The sequence below is a fragment of the Toxorhynchites rutilus genome, chromosome 1, assembly GCF_029784135.1.
Source record: "Toxorhynchites rutilus septentrionalis strain SRP chromosome 1, ASM2978413v1, whole genome shotgun sequence".
Classification (NCBI taxonomy): Eukaryota; Metazoa; Arthropoda; class Insecta; order Diptera; family Culicidae; genus Toxorhynchites; species Toxorhynchites rutilus.
The window spans coordinates 169,521,597-169,543,154 of NC_073744.1; the positions used below are offsets into that span (position 1 = coordinate 169,521,597).

Sequence of the window (21,558 nt, forward strand, 5' to 3'; positions counted from 1 at the left end):
ACGATTAGTTTATTTTTTCTCACTTTCTTTTTTTGCTTGAGCAGTGGTCTTAATGTAATGTATTAATGTGCAACGTCGGCCCCTAGGGACCGACGCTGGGCTAAACGTGTTAGCACATTAAGGACCGCACGTTTTGGGGCAAACTTGAACGCTTCATTTCTTCGGAATCCACGAATGAGATCGTTTCATTCGATGTGGATGAGACGAAGGCGAGCCATCGGTAGGTCTTGTTAGAATCTTGGCGAACCAAGTATTCAGCCTTCAAGTGTAGAAAACACGGGTTATTTCGTGATTCATCCGTAACCGATGGAACGCGAAACACGAGAAATCTCGTGAGCAGTCCGCAATGTGTTAAATATAATAAGGGACTGTGCTATGGAATATGTTTGCTGTTCTCTTTGTTGATTCGAGAGTCGACTCCGCACATGTCACGTTGCATCGAGCGAGAGTAATTTTTACCAGCATTACGGTTTCAATTTTTACCAGTATTTACGATTCGGCAGTAATTCAGCTAGCAACCATTTGGTCAAGGACGTCCGAAAAGGTCTGGGAGCCGGGAGCTCATATTCCCACTAATTAATTTCTCCCATCAATTTTTAGTTTTACTCTAGACATTGATATGTCAACATCCTATGTTAAAACTGAGAAATAATTTAGAAAGTTTTACATTATAATTTTCGCGATTCAAAGCATTGTTTCCGGATTAAAGTTGCGTCAAAGTGCAGCACGTTTAAGTCGGATGTGAAGAAGGTTTTCTACTGAGGTGAGTGCTGTGTTCTTCGGTTGAAAACTGAAGGTATTGCGGTTGTTGTCGTCTCCACCGCCTCCAACCGATTCGGCTCGGATTTTATGTTACCGTTACCGTCTCTCCGATTATGTCCCACATTAACGGCCCTATCCACGCACCTTACTCACCTATACGAATGTCTACACAATGAACATAATTGTATTCAAGTAACTGTTGGGACCCGCCAATGTGCATGATAAATGGCAAGGCGTGAACACAAAAAATAAATGTGTTTTTTATTTGTATATTTATTCACTTAGGTAATTATTATTCACTCTGAAATTGCCACCTTCTAGGTTTACAAGATATCCTAATCGAATTATATGAAACAGACATCTCTCGTACTAGCACTGCAATAGGCCCAGCTGCTTGCCGCCATGTGTTCCAAATTTCAGATCATATCAGAGTTTAATAAATAATAATAATAAAAGTGTGAATCATAATTATATTACGTTTACTGAGAGAAAATTCGTCCTTTTATGATTCGATTATCCGAAACCACCCCGAATCGATTATTTGAATTGATTGAGAACTGAAGTTGACCTACCCTTTGAAAAATCCTCGGTCGAAAACTACTAAATACATTTGGTAATGCAAAATTAGTAGAATGTACAAATTTTTTGTACATATTGTCAACAAACCTGCATCCCTACCAGAGATTAGTATATTTTACTCGATAACATTAGTAAGCTTGGATATTGTCATATCTGAAAATTGGTGAGAAAAGCGCGTATTAACCATTTTCATTGTTCCTATAAGGCAATACGGAGGTATAATAAGGATATAATTCTGATACGTGCATTTTCGGCAAAAAAATGTAGCCGATATTGGGCTTCCGAATCATTGTTCTGCTTGACATATGTGTTTATTAGTACGGTCGAAAATGACTATAGATTGGTAGTATTTACCAAAAAATTCGTTATATTTACTAATTATTTCTCTCAGTGTAGGAATTAGAAACTTATTGTAATTCATGTGAAATTGACGTTAGTTTTGTAAAGGAGTGAGAGTTTCTATTATTTGTTTTACTCTCAATGCATAAGGAATACGAAAATACGCTGAGGGGGGAGGTCGAGGATTTGTTGGCGTCACGTAGGGGAAGTCCGGGCAAGACGCCCCTGTTAAGTAAAAAAAAATGAAACATGTATTTTGACTACAAATTTCAACGTTTCTCCACAATGTAGCCACTTTTGTTTTCTTTGTAATGAAATGAGCAATAACGATTACGAATAGACAAACCAACAGTAATAACGAGAATTCTACACGCGTTCATATTACACCACCCTTATATAAGCGAGGTAAGATGCTCATATGCGTGTCCAAAATGCACCACAACAACGGGTCTAGTGATCCCCGATTTATCAAATTAAAACCTGTCCACGTTAAATTTCGGACACCAAGATGATGCCAGTAAAACAAAAATTCACGTAATACAACAAAACCGATTGTTTATTTCAGTAAAACAGACTTATATCTAAAACAAGGAAAGCTTACTTCGATGTTAATTACGTTGTCTGTAAAATTCACGAACATTCTTGGGAACATCTGCCATTAGGTTCCGTACAGTATCCTCAGATATGCTGGTGGCGGCGCTTTTCCATCTCCTCTTGAAATCATTAATGCTATTCGCTTTCTTCTTAGTTTCGAATAGTTTTCGCTTAATCAGAGCCCACTGGGCGAATTTCGGTGGACAGTTCGGTGGATTTGTTGTTTTTGGCACATATTTGACCTCATGTGCATTATACCATTCCAGGATGGATTTTGCATAGTGACAAGAGGCCAAATCTGGCCAAAACAACGCTGGAGAGGCGTGGCTTCTTATGAATGGTAGCAACCACTTCTGGAGACATTCCTTCTCGTAGACATTTTTGTTGATAGTGTAGATAGAGACGAAAGATTTGGATTTTCGGTCACAACTGCATATGGCCTGCCAAACCAAGTACTTTTTGGGGAATTTAGACTGCTTCCTTGTCCGGGAATACTCGGCTACGGCATTCCTTCGCATGCAGTATAAAAAGCGAGACCCGGAAGCTGTTTGAAGTCTTCGAGAACATATGTTTCATCGTCCTTTCTCTTGCATAAACATTTTCGCAGAAACTGGGTGTACAGCACCTTAGCACGGCTTTTTGCAGTGAAATTTTGCTTATCATCACGATTGGGCACCTTTTTCACTTTGTACGCCTTCAGTTCATACCTCTGCTTTACTTTTTGTACATATGATTTTGATTTTCCAACATTTCGAGCCACATTTTTAACTGAACGGTTGGGATGTTTCTCAATAATGGCAACCACCTTTCGGTCCATCTGTCGGGAGCATACTTTTCGATTTTTTCCGCTTCCAACTTTCCGATCCACAGTTAAGCGCTGGTCAAACGATTTGTACACATTAAATACGGTACAGTTTTGGCAGTTTTAGCTTTTTGGCGAGATCGCGTACCGACAGTGTTGGATTTTGCTGCAGTTCGCGCAAAATGCGTTTGCGTACTTTCACTTGATTCGACGCCATTCTACCAAACTGAAGAGGAATGTAAACATGTTGGACATCGAAATAAAGAGGAGGGTTTCAGCTGTCATTTAAGTGAAGTATTTCATTGATTAGCGAAATATTTCATAAACTACACTGAAAGAAAAGTGTCCGAAATTTAACGTGGACAGGCTTTAATCGTTCATCAGCTAATCGAATACTTTTCAGCAGTTTGATATTCGATACGATTAATCGCCCCAAATAATCGATTAATCGATTAATCGTCACACTGAGAGAAATAATTAGTTAGACTAACATTTCTAACATTCATTTGCTAGAAAGCCATCTGGAATGAAAACCTGAAAATTATTATCTTTTACACTCCCCTAACATCGTAAACGAAACTCAATTCGCATTAGATGCATTGAGCTTCGATTACCGGTTAAGAGAGTGTCAAAGATAATGATTGATTTTCAGGATGAAACTGCAGCGGTCGTACGTTTTTTTTCTCTGGGTTTGGATCGATTAATCGACGTAAATTATTCGTTCGCTTCGATTATTCGTTACGCAGTATTCGTTCGATTAATAATCGATTTCTGTAGGAAGTATTCGATTAATCGATTAATCGAACGATTATCGGGGATCACTAAACGGGTCGAAATGTCAAACGACATCGAAGCGTTTATTGTGGATAACTCTTGATTCGCTACTTATATCTTCCACTTCCGGTATGTTTCTACCAGTTAGAATCATCAGTTGATCACAATTTTTCGAGGCATTTTTGTTATGAAACGCCGAAAACGCCAAACAAATTTGAATCCAATATTTTTGTTTACAAGTGTATTAATATGTGCCGCTGCTCAACAATATATTGCTACGTGTCGCTGTTCACAACTGTGCTGCCAGACTTTTCGCCTTTGTATTTATGAGTTTTTATTTTGATTTTAAGGTTTGTATTATTCTTAATAATGGGTGGATTTTAGTAGTCAGAAACATTGAAACAATTTTGTTCATTCTGGTTTTTATTACATAATACAAAAAAAAAAGATAAGTGAAAATGGTTTTATGCCTTTCAGAAACCATCTGGGTATAAAACAATTGCAAAAAACATCTGAGTATATTGGTAACACTGGAACTTACTAACTTTTCATTAATCTCCATACTGGAGCAATGTGCCCCATTATGAGATTGATTATGAAATTGCATTTTGATATGAAAAAATAATTTTTAATTTTTTTTATTCAAGCTTAATTGATAGCTCTGGTAATATTTGAGAATGTATTGTAGTTTGCAAAATTTAAATAAGATTGTTAATGCTTCAAAAGTCTTATGACAGAAGCGGTCAAAGTTGCATTTAATCATGCAGTTTTTAATATATTTTTATTTTATGACGATAGACATAGTTTTTGGTGCTACAATACATTGAATTGTACAGGGTTTTCCAACTTTAAATTCCGAAAGTAAATTGAAATAAAACACACTTAGAATTCGAATTTCGATGAAACTTTTATTTCAAATTAAAGTTTGGTTTATGCCATTATGTGTGAAATACAACATCATTCAAATGTCCACCTAGGGCTTCCTCGCACACCGTGATCCGGAACAGGTAATTTTCGATGACTTTTCGGCACATATGGGGCGGTATCTCGGTCATAACTTCACGAATGTTGTCTTTCAAATGTTCAAGAGTTTGTGGAGAGTTGGCATAGACACGGTCTTCCGCATAACCCCACAAAAAAAAGTCTAGCGGGTTCAAATCGCATGATCTGGGCGCCCAATTGACATCACCAAATGCGCAATTATGCGTCCCTCAAATTTCGTTCGCAATATGGCCATGTTCGGTCGTGTTGTGTGGCACGTGGCGCCGTCCTGCTGAAACCACATGTTATCCGTATCCATATCTTCAATTTGTGACAAAAAAAAATCGGTTAACATGCGGCCATAGCGCTCACCATTCACAGTTACCGTCTCGCCGTCCTCATTTTCAAAGAAATACGGCCCGATGACTCCACCGGACCATAATGCGCACCAAACAGTGACTTTTGGCGGATGCAAAGGCCTCTCAATAATCACGTGTGGATTTTCTGAGCCCCATATACGGAAATTTTGGGTGTTCACATAGCCACCGAGCTCGAAATGTGCCTCATCGCTGAAGAAAATTTGATGCGAAAATTCCGCATTTTGCTGCTGTTGTTCGTTCACCCAATCGACGTATGCCCGACGCATTCCATGGTCACCACGCTCTAATTTTTGTACCAGTTGGACTTTATATGGATGTAGGTGCAAGTACAAATGCAAAATTCGCCACAATGATGTGTTTGACAAGCCCAATTGCTGAGCACGCCGTGGAATCGAAACATTCGGGTCATCCTCCACACTGGCAGCAACAGCAGCAATATTTTCGGCCGAACGCACATAACGATGATGCACAGGTGTCACAATATCCGATACGGATCCAGTTTGTTCGAATTTACGCACTACATTAGCGATTGTGTGCTCTGTAGGCCGTCCATGACGATCAAAATCCGTCCGTAATGCTCGAAAAACATTTGCCGGTTTTTCATCATTTTAATAGTATAATTTAACAAAATTAACACGTTGTGCGATGCTAAAACGATCCATATTGTCAAACGGTTGTCAGCGCAGGGCTGTATACTTTCGGAAGCCCGAAATGGAAAACCCTGTATTTATAATGAAGAAAGGAAGTTATAAGCACAGAAAAATCCTGCCGACTACCGCGTTTTCCATGATTTTTCAAGGTGGTGCGTTTTACCGAAAGTTCCCCTATGTGATTTTTTTCCACCGCTATGTCCTTGAAGTTTTTCGAGTGAGAAAACAGGATGAACTGCGAAAACTTGAAGTGAACTTTTCGGTCATGTGTTTTTGGTTTTCCGACCACTGCATTCCAACGAAATAGTTGTTTTCTCGCGTAGTTTCTGGTAGCTCTCCGGACAATGCAATGCGTTGTATTACAAGGTAAATTACAGTTCTCATCTTGGGATTCCCGAGAGGTCATTTGCCTCTCAAATCGTTTGAGTAATACCCATGTTTGTGTGCCTTTCCATTGATTCTTGCCCTTTTTTTTTTTGATAGTCGATGTAGGCGTTTATGGCGTTTTTGGGGTTTCTCAAACCAACTATTCAAATAGCAATGGGAATGACTTCATATAATTTAGGCTTGGCAGCGAATGCGTTAAAAGCGTTCAAGTTGAATAGTAAACTAACAGCATAAAATACTCTGCATTGTCCATTTATTTCTGAAGCCACCAATCAGAAATATTCTCAGAGATCTTTAGAATATGGAAAAATTTGGTCATTATTACATAATATATATTTGAAAAAAAAAAACAGATCATCCAGAATGTACCATTACAGAATAAAAGACGTAGAAAATGAGTAAAAGTTGAGTAAAAAGTGTATCGCGAAGCAATCGATCGATAAATTTTAGCACTCTTTCCAAATAATGAACTATCGATATTAAATCATCCTTCAGTTGAGGCCGTTTGACAGAGCGCCAACAGAGAAACCCATTTCGCTTCGCGAAGATCGACCTCTACTAAATCATCGAATAAAAAAGTTATTCTCCCAGCGATTTCACAGCCAGCATCATCTCAGACAGTGGGAAAGGGGGCCCCACCAGAGAACGGATAGTTTCAGTATCTGTTTGTCTCTTCGCCCCAACCCCCTTCCACACCCCATCCAACGTAAAACTCAACTAGCTCAAAACATTGTGTAAGATTCTAGACGTGCTCTGGCGCCAAGTGGCTTCCCCCATCCTTTACCACCATCCTTGGCCCACGACGAGGATGCTCTGTCAGCAATTTTTATATGGCGCCGCGTTCTATCCAGAGCCATGGCCAAACAATCACCGAGAGCGAATGGCCGTGTTATATAGAAGCGACTGTAGCAACACACACGAGAATCGCCCGGAAAACTGCACACGGAGTCGGGCGAAGCTAAAAATTCATGTGGAAAAATATTTCGGCGTCAAAATGTCTGGCGCCATGACGATTATTTTATTGCGGAGCTGTGAGACGGGGAGTCGCGGAGTCGTGACCGGTGGGGATGGTCGGTGGTGGAGCTGCTGCTGGCGTCATCGGGATGATGATTCTTCCCATCGCTGGGTGCAATTGTGCGCTTATTGGAGATTTTTTCCCTGATTTGTTCTAGAAATGGCAAACGGGGAACGATTGAATAATAAAACTATTTATCATACCAGTTTGGACACGATTGGTAGATCAGGGAAAACAGTGAAACTCTTGGCAGCATTTTTGCGAGGGGATTTGATCTTTGGCAATTAGACCATAGTGGAAGAAAATTCATAAACGAGAATTTGCGAAATTATGGTGAAGTGAATGTGTAAATTGAAATTCATGGTGTCGAATGAGTTTGTTCATCCAAGACATTCGACTGATCTATGAACTAATAAAGGGTGTGTCACATCAAATTGCATCACGGAAAAAACGCTGTAGAAATTCGCCCAGTAGACCGATCCTTTTGAAAATTTTAGACAGTAAAATAAAAACTATTAAACAAATTTTGGCATTTTCTTTTTATTCATACTTCGAGCCCAAGCCCGTATGCTTGCACCTTCCTCTTTACCCCGTCCATAAGGTTCTGTACAACGTCAGGTTGTAGTTTTTTTTTGAACAGAAATCCATCTTCTCTTGAAGTCCGCCTCCGATTTGACAACTTTTGAGTTCTTCCGGAGGGCCTGCTTCATAATCGCCCAATATTTCTCTATTGGGCGAAGCTCGGACGCGTTGGGCGGGTTCATTTCCTTTGGCACGAAGGTGACCCCGTTGGCTTCGTACCACTCCAACACGTCCTTTGAATAGTGGCACGAAGCGAGATCCGGCCAGAAGATGGTCGGGCCCTCGTGCTGCTTCAATAGTGGTAGTAAGCGCTTCTGTAGGCACTCCTTTAGGTAAACCTGCCCGTTTACCGTGCCGGTCATCACGAAGGGGGCGCTCCGCTTTCCGCAAGAGCAGATCGCTTGCCACACCATGTACTTTTTGGCAAACTTGGATAGTTTCTGCTTGCGAATCTCCTCCGGAATGTTGAATTTGTCCTCTGCGGAGAAGAACAACAGGCCCGGCAGCTGACGAAAGTCCGCTTTGACGTAGGTTTCGTCGTCCATTACCAGGCAATGCGGCTTCGTCAGCATTTCGGTGTACAGCTTCCGGGCTCGCGTCTTCCCCACCATGTTTTGCCTTTCGTCGCGGTTAAAAAAATTTCCCAAAAATGACTTTTTTCAAAAAATCATAACTTATGAATCACTGAGATTCGTTCGGGCAGTCGTCGAGAAAAGACGCATTTTTTCTTCGCTCCTCGTTTGGTTCTTCTAGCTTCGTCAGACATGTTCGAACGCGTTTTTCTCTGCTGATCGTTGAGTATGATTCTAGCGGTTGGCCATAAATTCGCGAGTGTGTTTAGGATTCACTGAAGCAGTTAAAAGTTAATGATCTCCGAATAAAGCAATTGTTTGTGATGCGAAGACGCGAAGATTTCGTTTGGCTTTATCGGACTGTTTCCATTTGTGTGTATGTGTGTGTGTTCTTTTTTTATCATTGCTAGGGCGAAGTATGTGCCTGTGTGTTCGGTAGTGCAGGTATCACTATAGGGTGGATTGCAGGAATGATCAGTTGACAACGATCCCAGCTAAGTTCTTTATTACTCTTTGTATAATATTACTTCTTGTTATATCCATACATTAATCCTACTTAACTTCTTTAGAGCTTATAATCGAATAGCACCAGTGTCTCTCTGTTTTTCATCTCTTCTTCAGCTCCATCAGGAATCTAATTAGAATTAATGAATGTGATTCTCTTTAGGAAGGACTGGCAGCTTTCCCGGAGAGGGAACTATTCGAGAATGAGAGTGAGATAGAAAATGTGTGTAAATGTGGTAGCTGCTGGCTCACTTGCCGAACCCTTGGGGAGCACAATGCAAGATGGGCAAGAATAGAATGTGAGATAATGAAATTTTGGAATTAGAACTTGAAATTAAAAAAATTTATAATTTATTAAATTAATTTTTTTTAATTAAATTTATAATTAAAACATAGGCTTGAAATATAAAATTTAAAGGATTTAAAACTCGAAATTGAGTATTTTAGATTTGGTATTCGGAATTCGATATTTAAATTTTCAATCTGAAGTTTGAGACTACAAATTTCAGCTTCAGGAAATAATATTTGAAATCTACAGTTTACCGCCATCGTTATTGGAGTTCTATAAATAGTACTCGTGACTTCGGTTACCTTCTCAGGTTTCCCAAAGACAACTCTTCATCGTCGGGATTGGAGGTCGATAAAGAAGACGCGTGATGAATTTAGAATTATTAGTTTTGGAGCTGTTCTCTCGGTTACCTTCTCAGGTTTCCCAAAAACTCCTTCCTTCTCAGGATACCTAGAGATAGTTTCTGCCGCGCGTTGAGACACATAGGATTTTCGAAATTTTATTTTCTCGTTCCGTCGATTGTTCGCTTTCACATAATTACATCACTTACCTCAGTGAATCCTGATTCTTACCTCTCCCCACTAACAACTATCCCTCCCATGATAAACGCTAGGGAACCACGCTATAGAGGCGACCCTTCTGGCCTTCGGGCGGCGAATATTATACTAACATTCCTTCCCTTCCCCTGGTGACTGTTAGGACGTGACCGGCGTCGTTATTGACCATTTAAAGCTCGAATCACCGAAAATTGCACAACGAGAATGATTTGCTAGTCCCAAGCGTCATTCTGTGTGTTCTTTGTGCAATTTGGTTGGTTCAGGTCAATCACGGAGAGCAACTACGAATTGTACAGTCTACCCAAGCTCAAGCTCAAAATCATAACTTATGAATCGCTAGACCGTTTTTTAGTTCATCATATCGAATTAAAGCTAATTGGAAATGCTTCTCAAGACCTTCTTGCTTACTACTGAAACTATTGAAAAAGTTGTTTAATAATGTTTCCATTGTCAATATCATATACGTAAATACCAAAAAAAAAAAAAAAAAATAGTAATATAGTATACGCCGGCACCCAAAAAACTGATTATTAGAAACTAATTGATGCTAATGTTTCATTACCTTGTAAATTCTAGATACAATATCACGACCAGCAGAAGGTATTTAAAAAAAATCAAAATGGCTCTTCACAGGGTGTGTTCGAAACTGAAAAAAATGAGATTCATTTAGAAATCCTATGTTTATGTTGTATTTTAAGCGTACATGCATTTTTAGTGGTATAATTATTCAATCATTCAATTTATTCCGATGATAATACTGAAAAAAAAATCACAATTGATGCTCTTACCACGTTTTAATTTTTTATTTAATATCCACTTTCTATGGTGAAGCTTCATTCGTAAATTACGACACATTTGTCATCATTGGTGGAATACGATCATAAATGTTGTTACGAATAGCACAACAAGTTAGGATTGCAATACATATGTGTTTATTTTGATAATACAAATATTAACGACATTATACATAAACCGATAAAAATGCGTTAGAATATTTGTCCACAACTCATCCAGCGTCTATATATATTTTATTCAATGTTCAGTTCATAATTTCCATCCCATTTGCTGTGTTTATCATAATGATGCTAACATTAAAAACATTATATACGAACCTCCCACCGTTTTAGAGACATCTCATCATTCTGTTCAAACCATCTGTCAATTTCTCCACTGTTTACATTTTCTTACCACATATCATTGCCACTTTTCTCAAGTTTCACTTCTCTTCTCTAGTGTACTGATCAAACATATTCGACATAAAACACGACAACCAAATATTCTATTGTGGGATGCCTATGCGGTCAAGCTTGTCGGTATATTGGGGATATGAAACCAATTTTCCATAAATGTTTAACAAACAACGGCGAAAATTTCGCCACAACACATCTTCTTTAATTTTTAGCCTACCTTAAAACCTTCCCATAAAACTTTAACTCCAAAATCGCTTCCTCGAAACTCAGCAGCGGCAATAACTTCGGATTAGTACGTCGTCCCACCCGCTCTTTCCCGCTCTCCGCCATTGCAACCAGCCAGCAAGCACGTGATTTGGCTCGCGCGATTTCGCCGAATGCATTCGCTCGCGCTCGCTTGGTTTGATTGGATTAAAATATTTTATTCATGCGATTCGGCGATACGAACCGATACGTTGCCCTCTCAGTCATAACCGAGAGCATCCATCCACCGGTGGTGCTGTTGCATACTGAATGATGTTTTGTCGGCGGAACGGATTGCGGGGTAGGATGGATAGATGCACACCGGTTGACGTGTGTACTGTCGGCGGAACCACGATTGGGGGGTGGGGGGGTATGTTTCTACCGAAAAGTAGCTCAGTGTTTCGACTTTAAACGAGAGATCTGTGCGTTCAAGATCAAACAGGACTTTTTTCAAAATGGAAACATTGGCATAATATCTTGGTTAAATTCATATACTATTGGGTTGTCCGAAAAGTTCGTGTGACACTAATCGGCACAAATTTTCCGATCAACCCAATATGATCAATGGACCAAGGAAAAATATACAACATTTTAAAATTGATAAAATCATACTGTTGGATATTTTATGTTGGGGATAGTAGCGGCTGGCGATCTCAACTGTTTTGATCTGGATTTGAATCTACTAGAATCAGAATATATCTTTAATTTAGTTTTTTCGTGTTCCGTAAAAATAAAACAAAGAATATTTTTACAATCCATTATATCATTATTTGTTCATCTATCTTTTAACAATAAAACAAAAATTGAACGGAGACAAAATATTCAAAACTAGAATAGTTAAGAACTGATGAAGTGAGAGGGTTCAAGAAAAAAGTTGATGGGTCTGAGCCTAGGGGCACGGACGAGATCTTGACATAGGACTGTGTTTGTGTGTAGCAATTGCTTTTGAATTGAGTTTTTTCATTATTCAAAATCTGTATTTTTTCTTTTTTGATTCATCAAATGGAAGCCTTGGAAAAAATCGTTTCCTGTATGAACTTGTATCCGTCAACATGTTAGATGAGATATCGTGGTAGATTCCGGAACCACATTGTGTTCAAAGTTGTACACAAAAATACAATTAAAGCCATTACTACTCTTTTTCTCCTGTTCATTCAATTATACAAAAGAAGACAAAAAGTCATCATGTATCATTTTTAAACACAAATCTATACAGTTAAGATCTACATAAATATAGGCCTAAGTCAAATAAATCTATGACTACAGACATATATTATAGATAAATATAGCATTTTCTCCATCGTCTCCACGTTGTCCGGAACATTGATTGTAATAACTTTATAGCGGTGATGTATGTATGTGGAGTATTCTTTGACCATGAGTGCCCTCTTGGGGAAGTTCGTGTAGCTGCAATTGATCTTATTGGTTGCTAAGTTCTGCTTATGTATAGGAAATGGAAAGGAGGATGGACATGTGCATTTGAGGAAACGAAGCGGGTTTCTTAGGAAGACATATATGGGGAGCATAACATTAAGATCGCAACCACTCAAGCTGTCATAATCTGATATGCGTGAGTAAAGCCTTTCGATTTTCTAAATCAGCAGCCAGTTAAATTCATTAATTGCATTTTTACATAACCAACCAACATGATCGATATTATGACATCCTGGATCACAATTACATAAACTGTTAGTAGCAAGACCTACACGATTAAAACGTGAATCGAGCACGAATTGATTGGGCAACTTACGATACAATAACTGATAAATGCCTATTATCGGTAAGAGGAGAATAATTCATTATACGCATCAACTAACGCCCGAATTTAGACAAAAAGAGTGCTCGTTGTGTCGGGGAGGGAAGCAAGTGGTTAGTGCAATCGAAACAAAACATACCCATTTAGATTGTCAAATTGTTAGCTTTTATACAATATTCACTGTTTATGATAAATGCAAAAAAAATGCTGGATAAATTTCCTTCCTAATCATATATAACACAACATATGTCACAACAACGATTTTGAGTAATATGCGTTTGAAAACTCTTAATAAATCGTTACATTTTTCGTAGAGTGACCCCTCTATATAGAAATCAAAGACATAGTCCTATGTCAAAAGTTGTGTCATGGTGTACACGATTCCAGCCCTTCTGGTTATCTGAAACAAAAAAAAAAATCGAACAGATTCTGAATCAGAACAGAAAGATGCCGCTATCGCATGAACCTCGGACAAGTCAAAAATATCTCTTTTAACAAAACAAAATACACGGCCGTACGAAAAACAAAATACACCCAGTTTTTTTACGTGGGGGATACGTACCTCGTAGAAAAAAACCGTGTAAAAACCGCGTTAATTGGAAAATCTGCGTAAAAAAACCGCGTTTATTGGAAAATCCGCGTAAAAATAACAGCACTAATTGGTAAATCCGCGTAAAAAAACCGCGTTGATTGGAAAATCCGTGTAAAAAAAACCTCGTAAAAAATCGCGCAAAAAAAATGAGTGGGTTATATCTATGATATAACCGCAAGGTTCACGTGGAACTACCTTAGCTTAGCAATCATTCGTTTGTATTGATTAAATTCTTGATTGAATGAAACAGTTTCCAAATTCAATTGAGTTCAATATATTTGCTCTGTGAGTGAAAAAAATGAACAAATGCCGTGTAAAGTCAATTCATTTATTGTGATTGATTGTTCTTCGTTACAAGTAAATTTAATGACGGACCTTTTACGTTTGGTATGATGACTAGAACAAAATATATGTACGGAAGAATTATCAAACGTTTGATGAACCAGCCTAAGGCTGAAAATCTTTCCAATAAAGACAAAAAAAATTATCAAACGATTATTTTATTTTACATTTCCCTCTGAAGTTTACATCCCAAAAGTGTACATACTTCTCGAATCTCGAATTTGCTTGAAACTGGGAAGTTCATTCGCTTCTAGTGGCTGCACGATTTTCCCAGGTTCCTAAGTTTAGAAGATCATGTTAGGACAGACATATTCCACTCTGCACAAAGGCAAGCGAGGACAAAAGTACTCGCAGTTTGCATTTATTTGCAGAGCCGATTTCCCCAGAAACCTCGGTTTTGAAGTCTGTGTTAGGGAAACACATTTCAATCGGAACAAAAATACCCCCGATTTGTATGAATTCGCAATGCCGATTTCCCCATGCTTCATGGATTTGAAGTCTGTGTTAGGGAAACACATTCCAGTCGGAACAAAAATACCCCCGACTTGCATGAATTTGAAATACCGATTTCTCCAGGCACCTTGGTTTAGAAATCTCTATTAGGGAACACATTTCGGTGGGAACAAAAGCTCCCCCTACTTTCGTGTGTTCTTTTTCTTCTTTTTGGCTTTAAGAGGGTTTAAACTTTTCAGTTCACTCGCCTCTAGGCCCTTTCGTGTGTTTGCAATGCCGATTTCGCTGCTTGGTTTTAAAGTCTGTGTTAGGGAACATATTTCGATGAGAACAAAAGTCCCCCTACTTTCATGTATTTGCAATGCCGATTTCCCCAAGGCTGCTTGGTTTTGATGGCTGTGTTAGGGAAACCGTAAATCGGGCCAATCAAAACGATGCAGTTAGGGCGTTTAGATAACGCCTAATATTTTACAGTTATTCAATTGTTTATCTAATGAAAAACAACATTTTGTTAGTTGCGATAGATGCGTAGAAATATTCCCTATCAAGTGATGCAAACATCTCTCCTATCCAGTACGAAATGTTCGAGCTATAAGCATTCGAAATCTTTAATTTTTTCCTGCTTGTTCTGTGTTTAGGTTTTCATTTTACCCTCCATATATTCCGGTTAGACGTAGTCCCACGTCAAAAAAACCTGGCTGTACGGTTTAAACGATTTTTCTTACGTTTTCCGATTTTTAAAAATAGTAAGAATTTTTTTTAGTGATTTATGCGATAGAGCGATGCATGCAGATTGTATTCTTATAAATTCGACATGAGTCGGTTCAGTAGAACTTGTGATATCGTGTACGCCAGTTTGAAAAAAACTAGTTCCGAGTAAAACGCGTTTGAAGTTCATGGTTATGGCCGTACCAGGTTAGATACCGCATCGATAAAATGGCTCTAGCTCGGTAAATAACAGAGTTTTCGATAAATCCTTTCTGGGGTATATTCTTGTATGCCTAATATACAGAAACATGAAGGAAAACAATTGTTTTTTTTTCTAATTTCTAGACTAGCTTTAAATAGTGAACATGTTACAATCTTTCAATATTCTAAATTAAAAATAAAAGTAGAAGGGTCTGAGCCTAGGGGCACGGATGAAAGTTTGGCATAGGACTGTGATTGTTCAGAACACTTGGTTATTTTAAATGTAATTCTTTTCATTGCTCAGAAATCTGTTAGTTTAACTTTTTTGAAACTCTAAATAGTAGCCGAGTGAGAAGGGCCGTTCGTTGTTTGTACTCATAACCTTCAAACGGTTTATAACGAACAAAGATAAACAATAAGCTTCTGACAGGTTGTTCAACTGTCTAATTGAAATTGATTAATAAATATCAGTGGGACACATAACAGTTTGGAATGGTAAATGAAGTATATGTGAATCGGTAAAAAATTATATCGTCATTGATTACGTTTTTTTTTTCTATTTTAGTGACACTTCAGCTGGTTCGTCACTTTTACTTCCATTTTTGGAAGAATGTCGGGAGTGAGAATTGAACTCGTGATCTCTGCGTGAGAGGTATGGATGTTACCACTACGCCAGATCGCCTCCACTATTTGATTACATTGAATATGGAAATTATGGGAAAGAAACGAAAAAAACAAGTTGAAAGTACTCACGATTTCGTGATATTTTGATATAGAATACACATGAAATCATGAAGTTACTTTATTTGGATAGCTATGGTGATTTCTTTCCATTGTCTTATTCTTATTATTAGGCATCGAAAGCAGTAGCTTTTTCTGTGAAATACTGTTCGTTTGCAAACTATCACAATCATGTCGTATTGGTTCTACTGCTCAATCTGCAGGGTTTTCCATTTCGGGCTTCCGAAAGTATACAGCCCTGCGCTGACAATCGATTGACATAGCTGTCAACCAAAGTGTCATATCGTTAGTTTAATGTCTGCCATTTTACAATATGGATCGTTTTAGCATCGCACAACGTGTTAATTTTGTTAAATTATACTATAAAAATGATGAAAAACCGGCAAATGTTTTTCGAACATTACGGACGTATTTTGGCACACAATCGATAATGTAGTGCGTAAATTCGAACAAACTGGATCCGTAGCGGATATTGTGAAACCTGTGCATCATCGTAATGTGCGTTCGGCCGAAAATATTGCTGCTGTTGCTGCCAGTGTGGAGGATGACCCGAATGTTTCGATTCCACGGCGTGCTCAGCAATTGGGCATGTCAAACACATCATTGTGGCGAATTTTGCATTTGGACTTGCACCTACATCCATATAAAGTCCAACTGGTACAAAAATTAGAGCGTGGTGATCATGGAATGCATCGGGCATACGACAACAACAGCAGCAAAATGCTGAATTTTCGCATCAAATTTTCTTCAGCGGCACATTTCGAGCTCGGTGGCTATGTGAACACCCAAAATTTCCGTTATGGGGCTCAGAAAATCCACACGTGATTGTTGAGAGGCCTTTGCATGCGCCAAAAGTCACTGTTTGGCATTATAGCATTATGGTCTGGTGGAGTCATCGGGCCGTATTTCTTTGAAAATGAGGACGGCGAGATGGTAACTGTGAATGGTGAGCGCTATGGCCGCATGTTAACCGATTTTTTTTGCCACAAATTGAAGATATGGATACGGATAACATGTGGTTTCAGCAGGACGGCGCCACGTGCCACACAACACGACCGAACATGGTCATATTGCGAATTAAATTTGAGGGACGCATAATTTCGCGTTTTGGTGATGCCAATTGGCCGTCCAGATCATGCGATTTGAACCCGCTAGACTTTTTTTTTTTTGTGGGGTTATGCGGAAGACCGTGTCTGTGCCAACTCTCCGCAAACTCTTGAACATTTGAAAGACAACATTCGTGAAGTTATGACCGAGATACCGCCCCATATGTGCCGAAAATTCATCGAAAATTACCTGTTCCGGATCAAGGTGCGCGAGGAAGCCCTAGGTGGACATTTGAATGATATTGTATTTCACTCATAATGGCATAAACCAAACTTTAATTTGAAATAAAAGTTTCATTGAAATTCGAATTCTAAGTGTGTTTTATTTCAATTTACTTTCGGAATTTAAAGTTGGAAAACCCTGTATCATGGAAGGAATTTAATAATTGAGAATTATGAATATGAGTCATGAAGAATATTAATATCTCAATAAATCTTCGCATGATAATCGCTGCCTCTTCTTAATTAATGAACGATCACTGTATGGGTGACGCTTTCTTCGTAGCTTTGATGATATCTCGCATGAAGTTTGAGTGATGCAATTTTGCGTTACATACAATATTCATGGGAACGAAGTTGTAAGAAAGAATGCATAATGCATGATTTACCTTCGCACCCGCTCGTAAAACATGCCTCTTTTATTTGTTAAATTGTTCACTTGTTTTATTATTTCCACTGTTGATGTCTCAGGCGAAAAAAATTGTGGATAAATTTGCCGTCTAATGGTATATTATAACACATATCGTAAGATCGATTCTGCGTAATATGCATTTGAAAACTCTTAATAAACGTTACATTTTTCGTAGAGTGATCCCCATATACAGAAATCAAAGACGTAGTCCTACGTCAAAATATCGTTGATAATAGTGCGTTTTTGAATCCTAGTTGTAGCTTCGGAATCCAACGATGCAATCTTGTAGTAGCAAAGCTAACCAACTAATGTATCTGCTAAAAATCATGGAAACTTCCTAAATTCACTTCCGGTACAGGAGATTAACACGAATTCGTTTCGAACAAAGCAAATCCACTGCAAGCTTTGAAAATAAAAACAGAAACCCAAAAACCCCAACATATCTCTCAAGTTAGGCGTCCATTGGCCACCCCTCCCGCCCCCTTCGCTTAATCACAACCCATTTATATTGTGTCTTTCTCTTGCTTTTGTCTTCCACAGAAATCAAAGCCAGTTGGGAGGAATGGTGGACATACGATGGCATCTCAGGTGAGTCACAAAGCAGCAGAAAACATGACACACAAACGATAGCAATCTTGGGCCCTGCCTGCACAGGACCTTCCATTATGCACTCTATTCTAACTGGCCGCTATCACGCACACATAATGCTAAAACTGTCGGTCTGTGGCTGTCGATTATTATTGAAGAGGGTGCTAGTTTTTTTTTTTGGGAACGAATCCAGGTCAATGTTTTATATCAATTAAAGCGGTATGAATAATTCAGAGCAAAGCTCCGTCGAACATACATTCCGATGGTTATGCTAAACGATTTGGTGAAATCAGTTGCCAAGAAAACGGCTTCCCCCCTTTCTTCACCCTCGCAGATTTCTTCCGAGAGGAAGCGCGCGAGAAATTAGGCGGAACGTGATTAGCGTTCAATTGTCTGCCACTCACATTGTGCTTTCGGGACGAGAAGTCAACGACGGAAGATGCTGCTTCCCACAAATACCCGAGAATTAGGGGTCGGATGGAGCACTGGTGCGCGAGAGAGGGGAGGGGATGGGATAATATGTACGTGAAAAGCAATTACAAGCTGACGCGCTTCCCGTTCGCGCCGCCGGAGGCCAGAATCGTGCTGTTCCACACAGCAAATTGAGCTATTTGGGATCCCTCTCTGCCAGACTATTTTGGGGGAGCAAGTTGTAAAACAACTGAGGGGTAAGAGGATGGAAAAAAAGAATCCTTCGAATACCAGACTTCCATGTTTCTTCGCGGGAATACCAAATGAGCGACGCCAGACGGTTTACGGAACCAAGACAAGCCCGGCAAGCCGGAAGGAACATCTCACGGATTGCCGTCAGGCGCGGACGGTGAGAACTTTTAAAGTCGGATTCCACAACCACATTTCGTCTGTTTCTTTTCAAATTCCCATTCCATTGGAAAAAGGCATCCGTTTGCCTCCCCCCCCAACCGTTTGCCTCGTAACCAAACTGTTCGTGAGGCGATGCGCGGAGAAGAATTGAACTTAAAGGAGAATAATTGATAAAGCTAGGAGAAAATTGTTTGGATTATTTAATGTTGGCTTGGAATGTTTATACAAGCTCTCCGAGATTCAATCGGCAATTTTTCGCTAGCTTAGCTATCATGATTGTAGTTTATTGCTCTATCAAATATTCGAAATGCCTTCACCTTGATTGTACACAAACTTACTGTATTTTCGTGCATGTTTGAAGCAATAATAAACAATTTTCACAAATCTCAGGCACATCACTGGATACATCATCGGTTTGTCGACTCCCGAAGAATAGGAGTAAAATGGGCAGAGAAACTGCATTCCTGAATGCAACTTAATAATTTTGTTCGGCAATTTCAATAAGCATCATTCTTGACATTTTGCAAATCAATCTTGTATTGCAATCTATACGAAGCAACATACTGATAACTATCGGTTTTATGTTGCTCAAACAAGCCTAGTCATTTGAATGTTTTGTATTAATACTAGCTGATCCGGCAAACTTCGTCCCGCCCAAAATGTATTTTTCGTAATCACATCCACAAACTATTTTCAGACACAATTCTCGTGCAAGATTTTTCATGCACATGAAAATAGCATGTTTCTCCGTTACATGGAATAAATGTTTGATACAGAAAATATGATAGCACTGAATCGGACAAATTCTCTGTCGAGGTTTACTCTAATCAACACATTCGGCGATCCATTTTTATTTATATAGATAGAAGACGATATAAGAGTGCATTTAATCATATTATAATCCATTTTCACTTTCGAACGAAGATCAATTTTTTTACCGCAAACATCAAATGGACTAACAAAACTAGTCAATACGTAATTGTAGAACATATGACGAATTTCATCCCAACTCGTCTTGGGAGTTGGTAGCAACATCTCAGATAGTAGTGAAACGTTGTGGGTGTAAAGACATGGGTCATTTAAGCAACTTTGCATACTTGAAATAATCGAAAAATAATTAGACTACTTTTCGGGAAAAGCTAAATATTTTTTAATTATTTTTAACAAAAAATTATAACTTTAAAAACTATGATACCTAAAAAATTCTTGTCAAATGCAGAAATGTAGGGAATTGTTTAAATTTTCACAAAAAAATATCAAAACATTTTTGGAAAAAAAAATTTCGCTGACAAAAAAGTAATTTAAAAAATTCAAATTCATTTTACTCAGAAACGTATTTTTTTTAAATTCCCAAAAAAAAAAAAAAAATAAATATATATAAGTTATCAACACAGTCAACCAATCTTCAGTATCGACCAACGCCAACATTACTTATCAGCAGGAGACAGAGCAAACATCACGCATCAATGTTCTAGCGCTTAAGTAAACACTTAAGCATAAATAACGCCATGTGGTAAATGCGACCGACGAACAATTATGCAGCCACAGATAAGGACTCGAGTCGACACCATAAAACGGTTAAACATTCTTTCTGAGAAGAAGGAAGAAGGGAAACATAGAGATAGGCAGATAGGGTAGATTATAAGCTAGCTTTGTACATGAAATAGAAAATAAAGATCAGTCTTGTCGTAACCTTAACAGGAGCAACATAGCTCACTAGTTTTAGTTTTCATTATCCGAAATTCTTTCGCTATTTAACTGGCGCAGTCGGTAGGATAGTGTTTTAAGTGTTCGCGAAACGTTAGTTTAATTTCAGCAATTGCGCCTGCGCGAACGAATATCGTGTAGTGGTGATTAATCTGACGAAACCGGACGCAACACTAGTTCCAGCTCTAAAAATCATAAATTTTCGCGATACGCATCGATAATCCCAATTAAATCCAGAAACATCCACGACGTGAGAAAGGGGTTAACAAAATACTTTTCACTGTATGGTACTCCAAAATTGATAATCTCAGACAATGAACCTGCACTCAGGTCCATCGAAATCAGAGCCCTCTTGGAAAATTTAAATATCGAGATTCATTTCACTCCACCCAACCATAGCATAAGTAACGGTACGGTAGAAAGATTTCACTCAACTCTAGGGGAAATTTTTCGTTGTACAAAACCAAGTTACATCGACCTAAGTGATAAAGAAATATATCGAATCGCATGCACTACCTATAACAATACAGTACACTCAACAACTAAATTCAAACCTCGCGAAATATTCTATGGACTCAGAGAAGGAGAAGAAAGGCATCTCGATATGAACAAAATTCTAGAGAACAGAAACAAGCTCTATGAAGACGTTATGCTTCAGTCAAATAAAACAAAAGAATACAATTTGGAATACCATAATAAGAAAAGAGAAGA

At 38.6% G+C, this 21,558-nt stretch overlaps 1 protein-coding gene across 9 annotated transcripts in view; it reads left to right on the forward strand.

The window, feature by feature from the left end:
- The window catches only part of LOC129772914 (carbonic anhydrase-related protein 10), a 100,554-nt gene that overhangs the window by 38,306 nt on the left and 40,690 nt on the right, over positions 1-21,558 (forward strand). For all 9 annotated transcript variants that reach the window (XM_055776449.1, XM_055776456.1, XM_055776462.1 and 6 more), the window contains exon 3: positions 18,271-18,318. In XM_055776449.1, the coding sequence (XP_055632424.1) occupies positions 18,271-18,318 (48 nt within the window). The remainder of the gene's footprint in view (positions 1-18,270; positions 18,319-21,558) is intronic.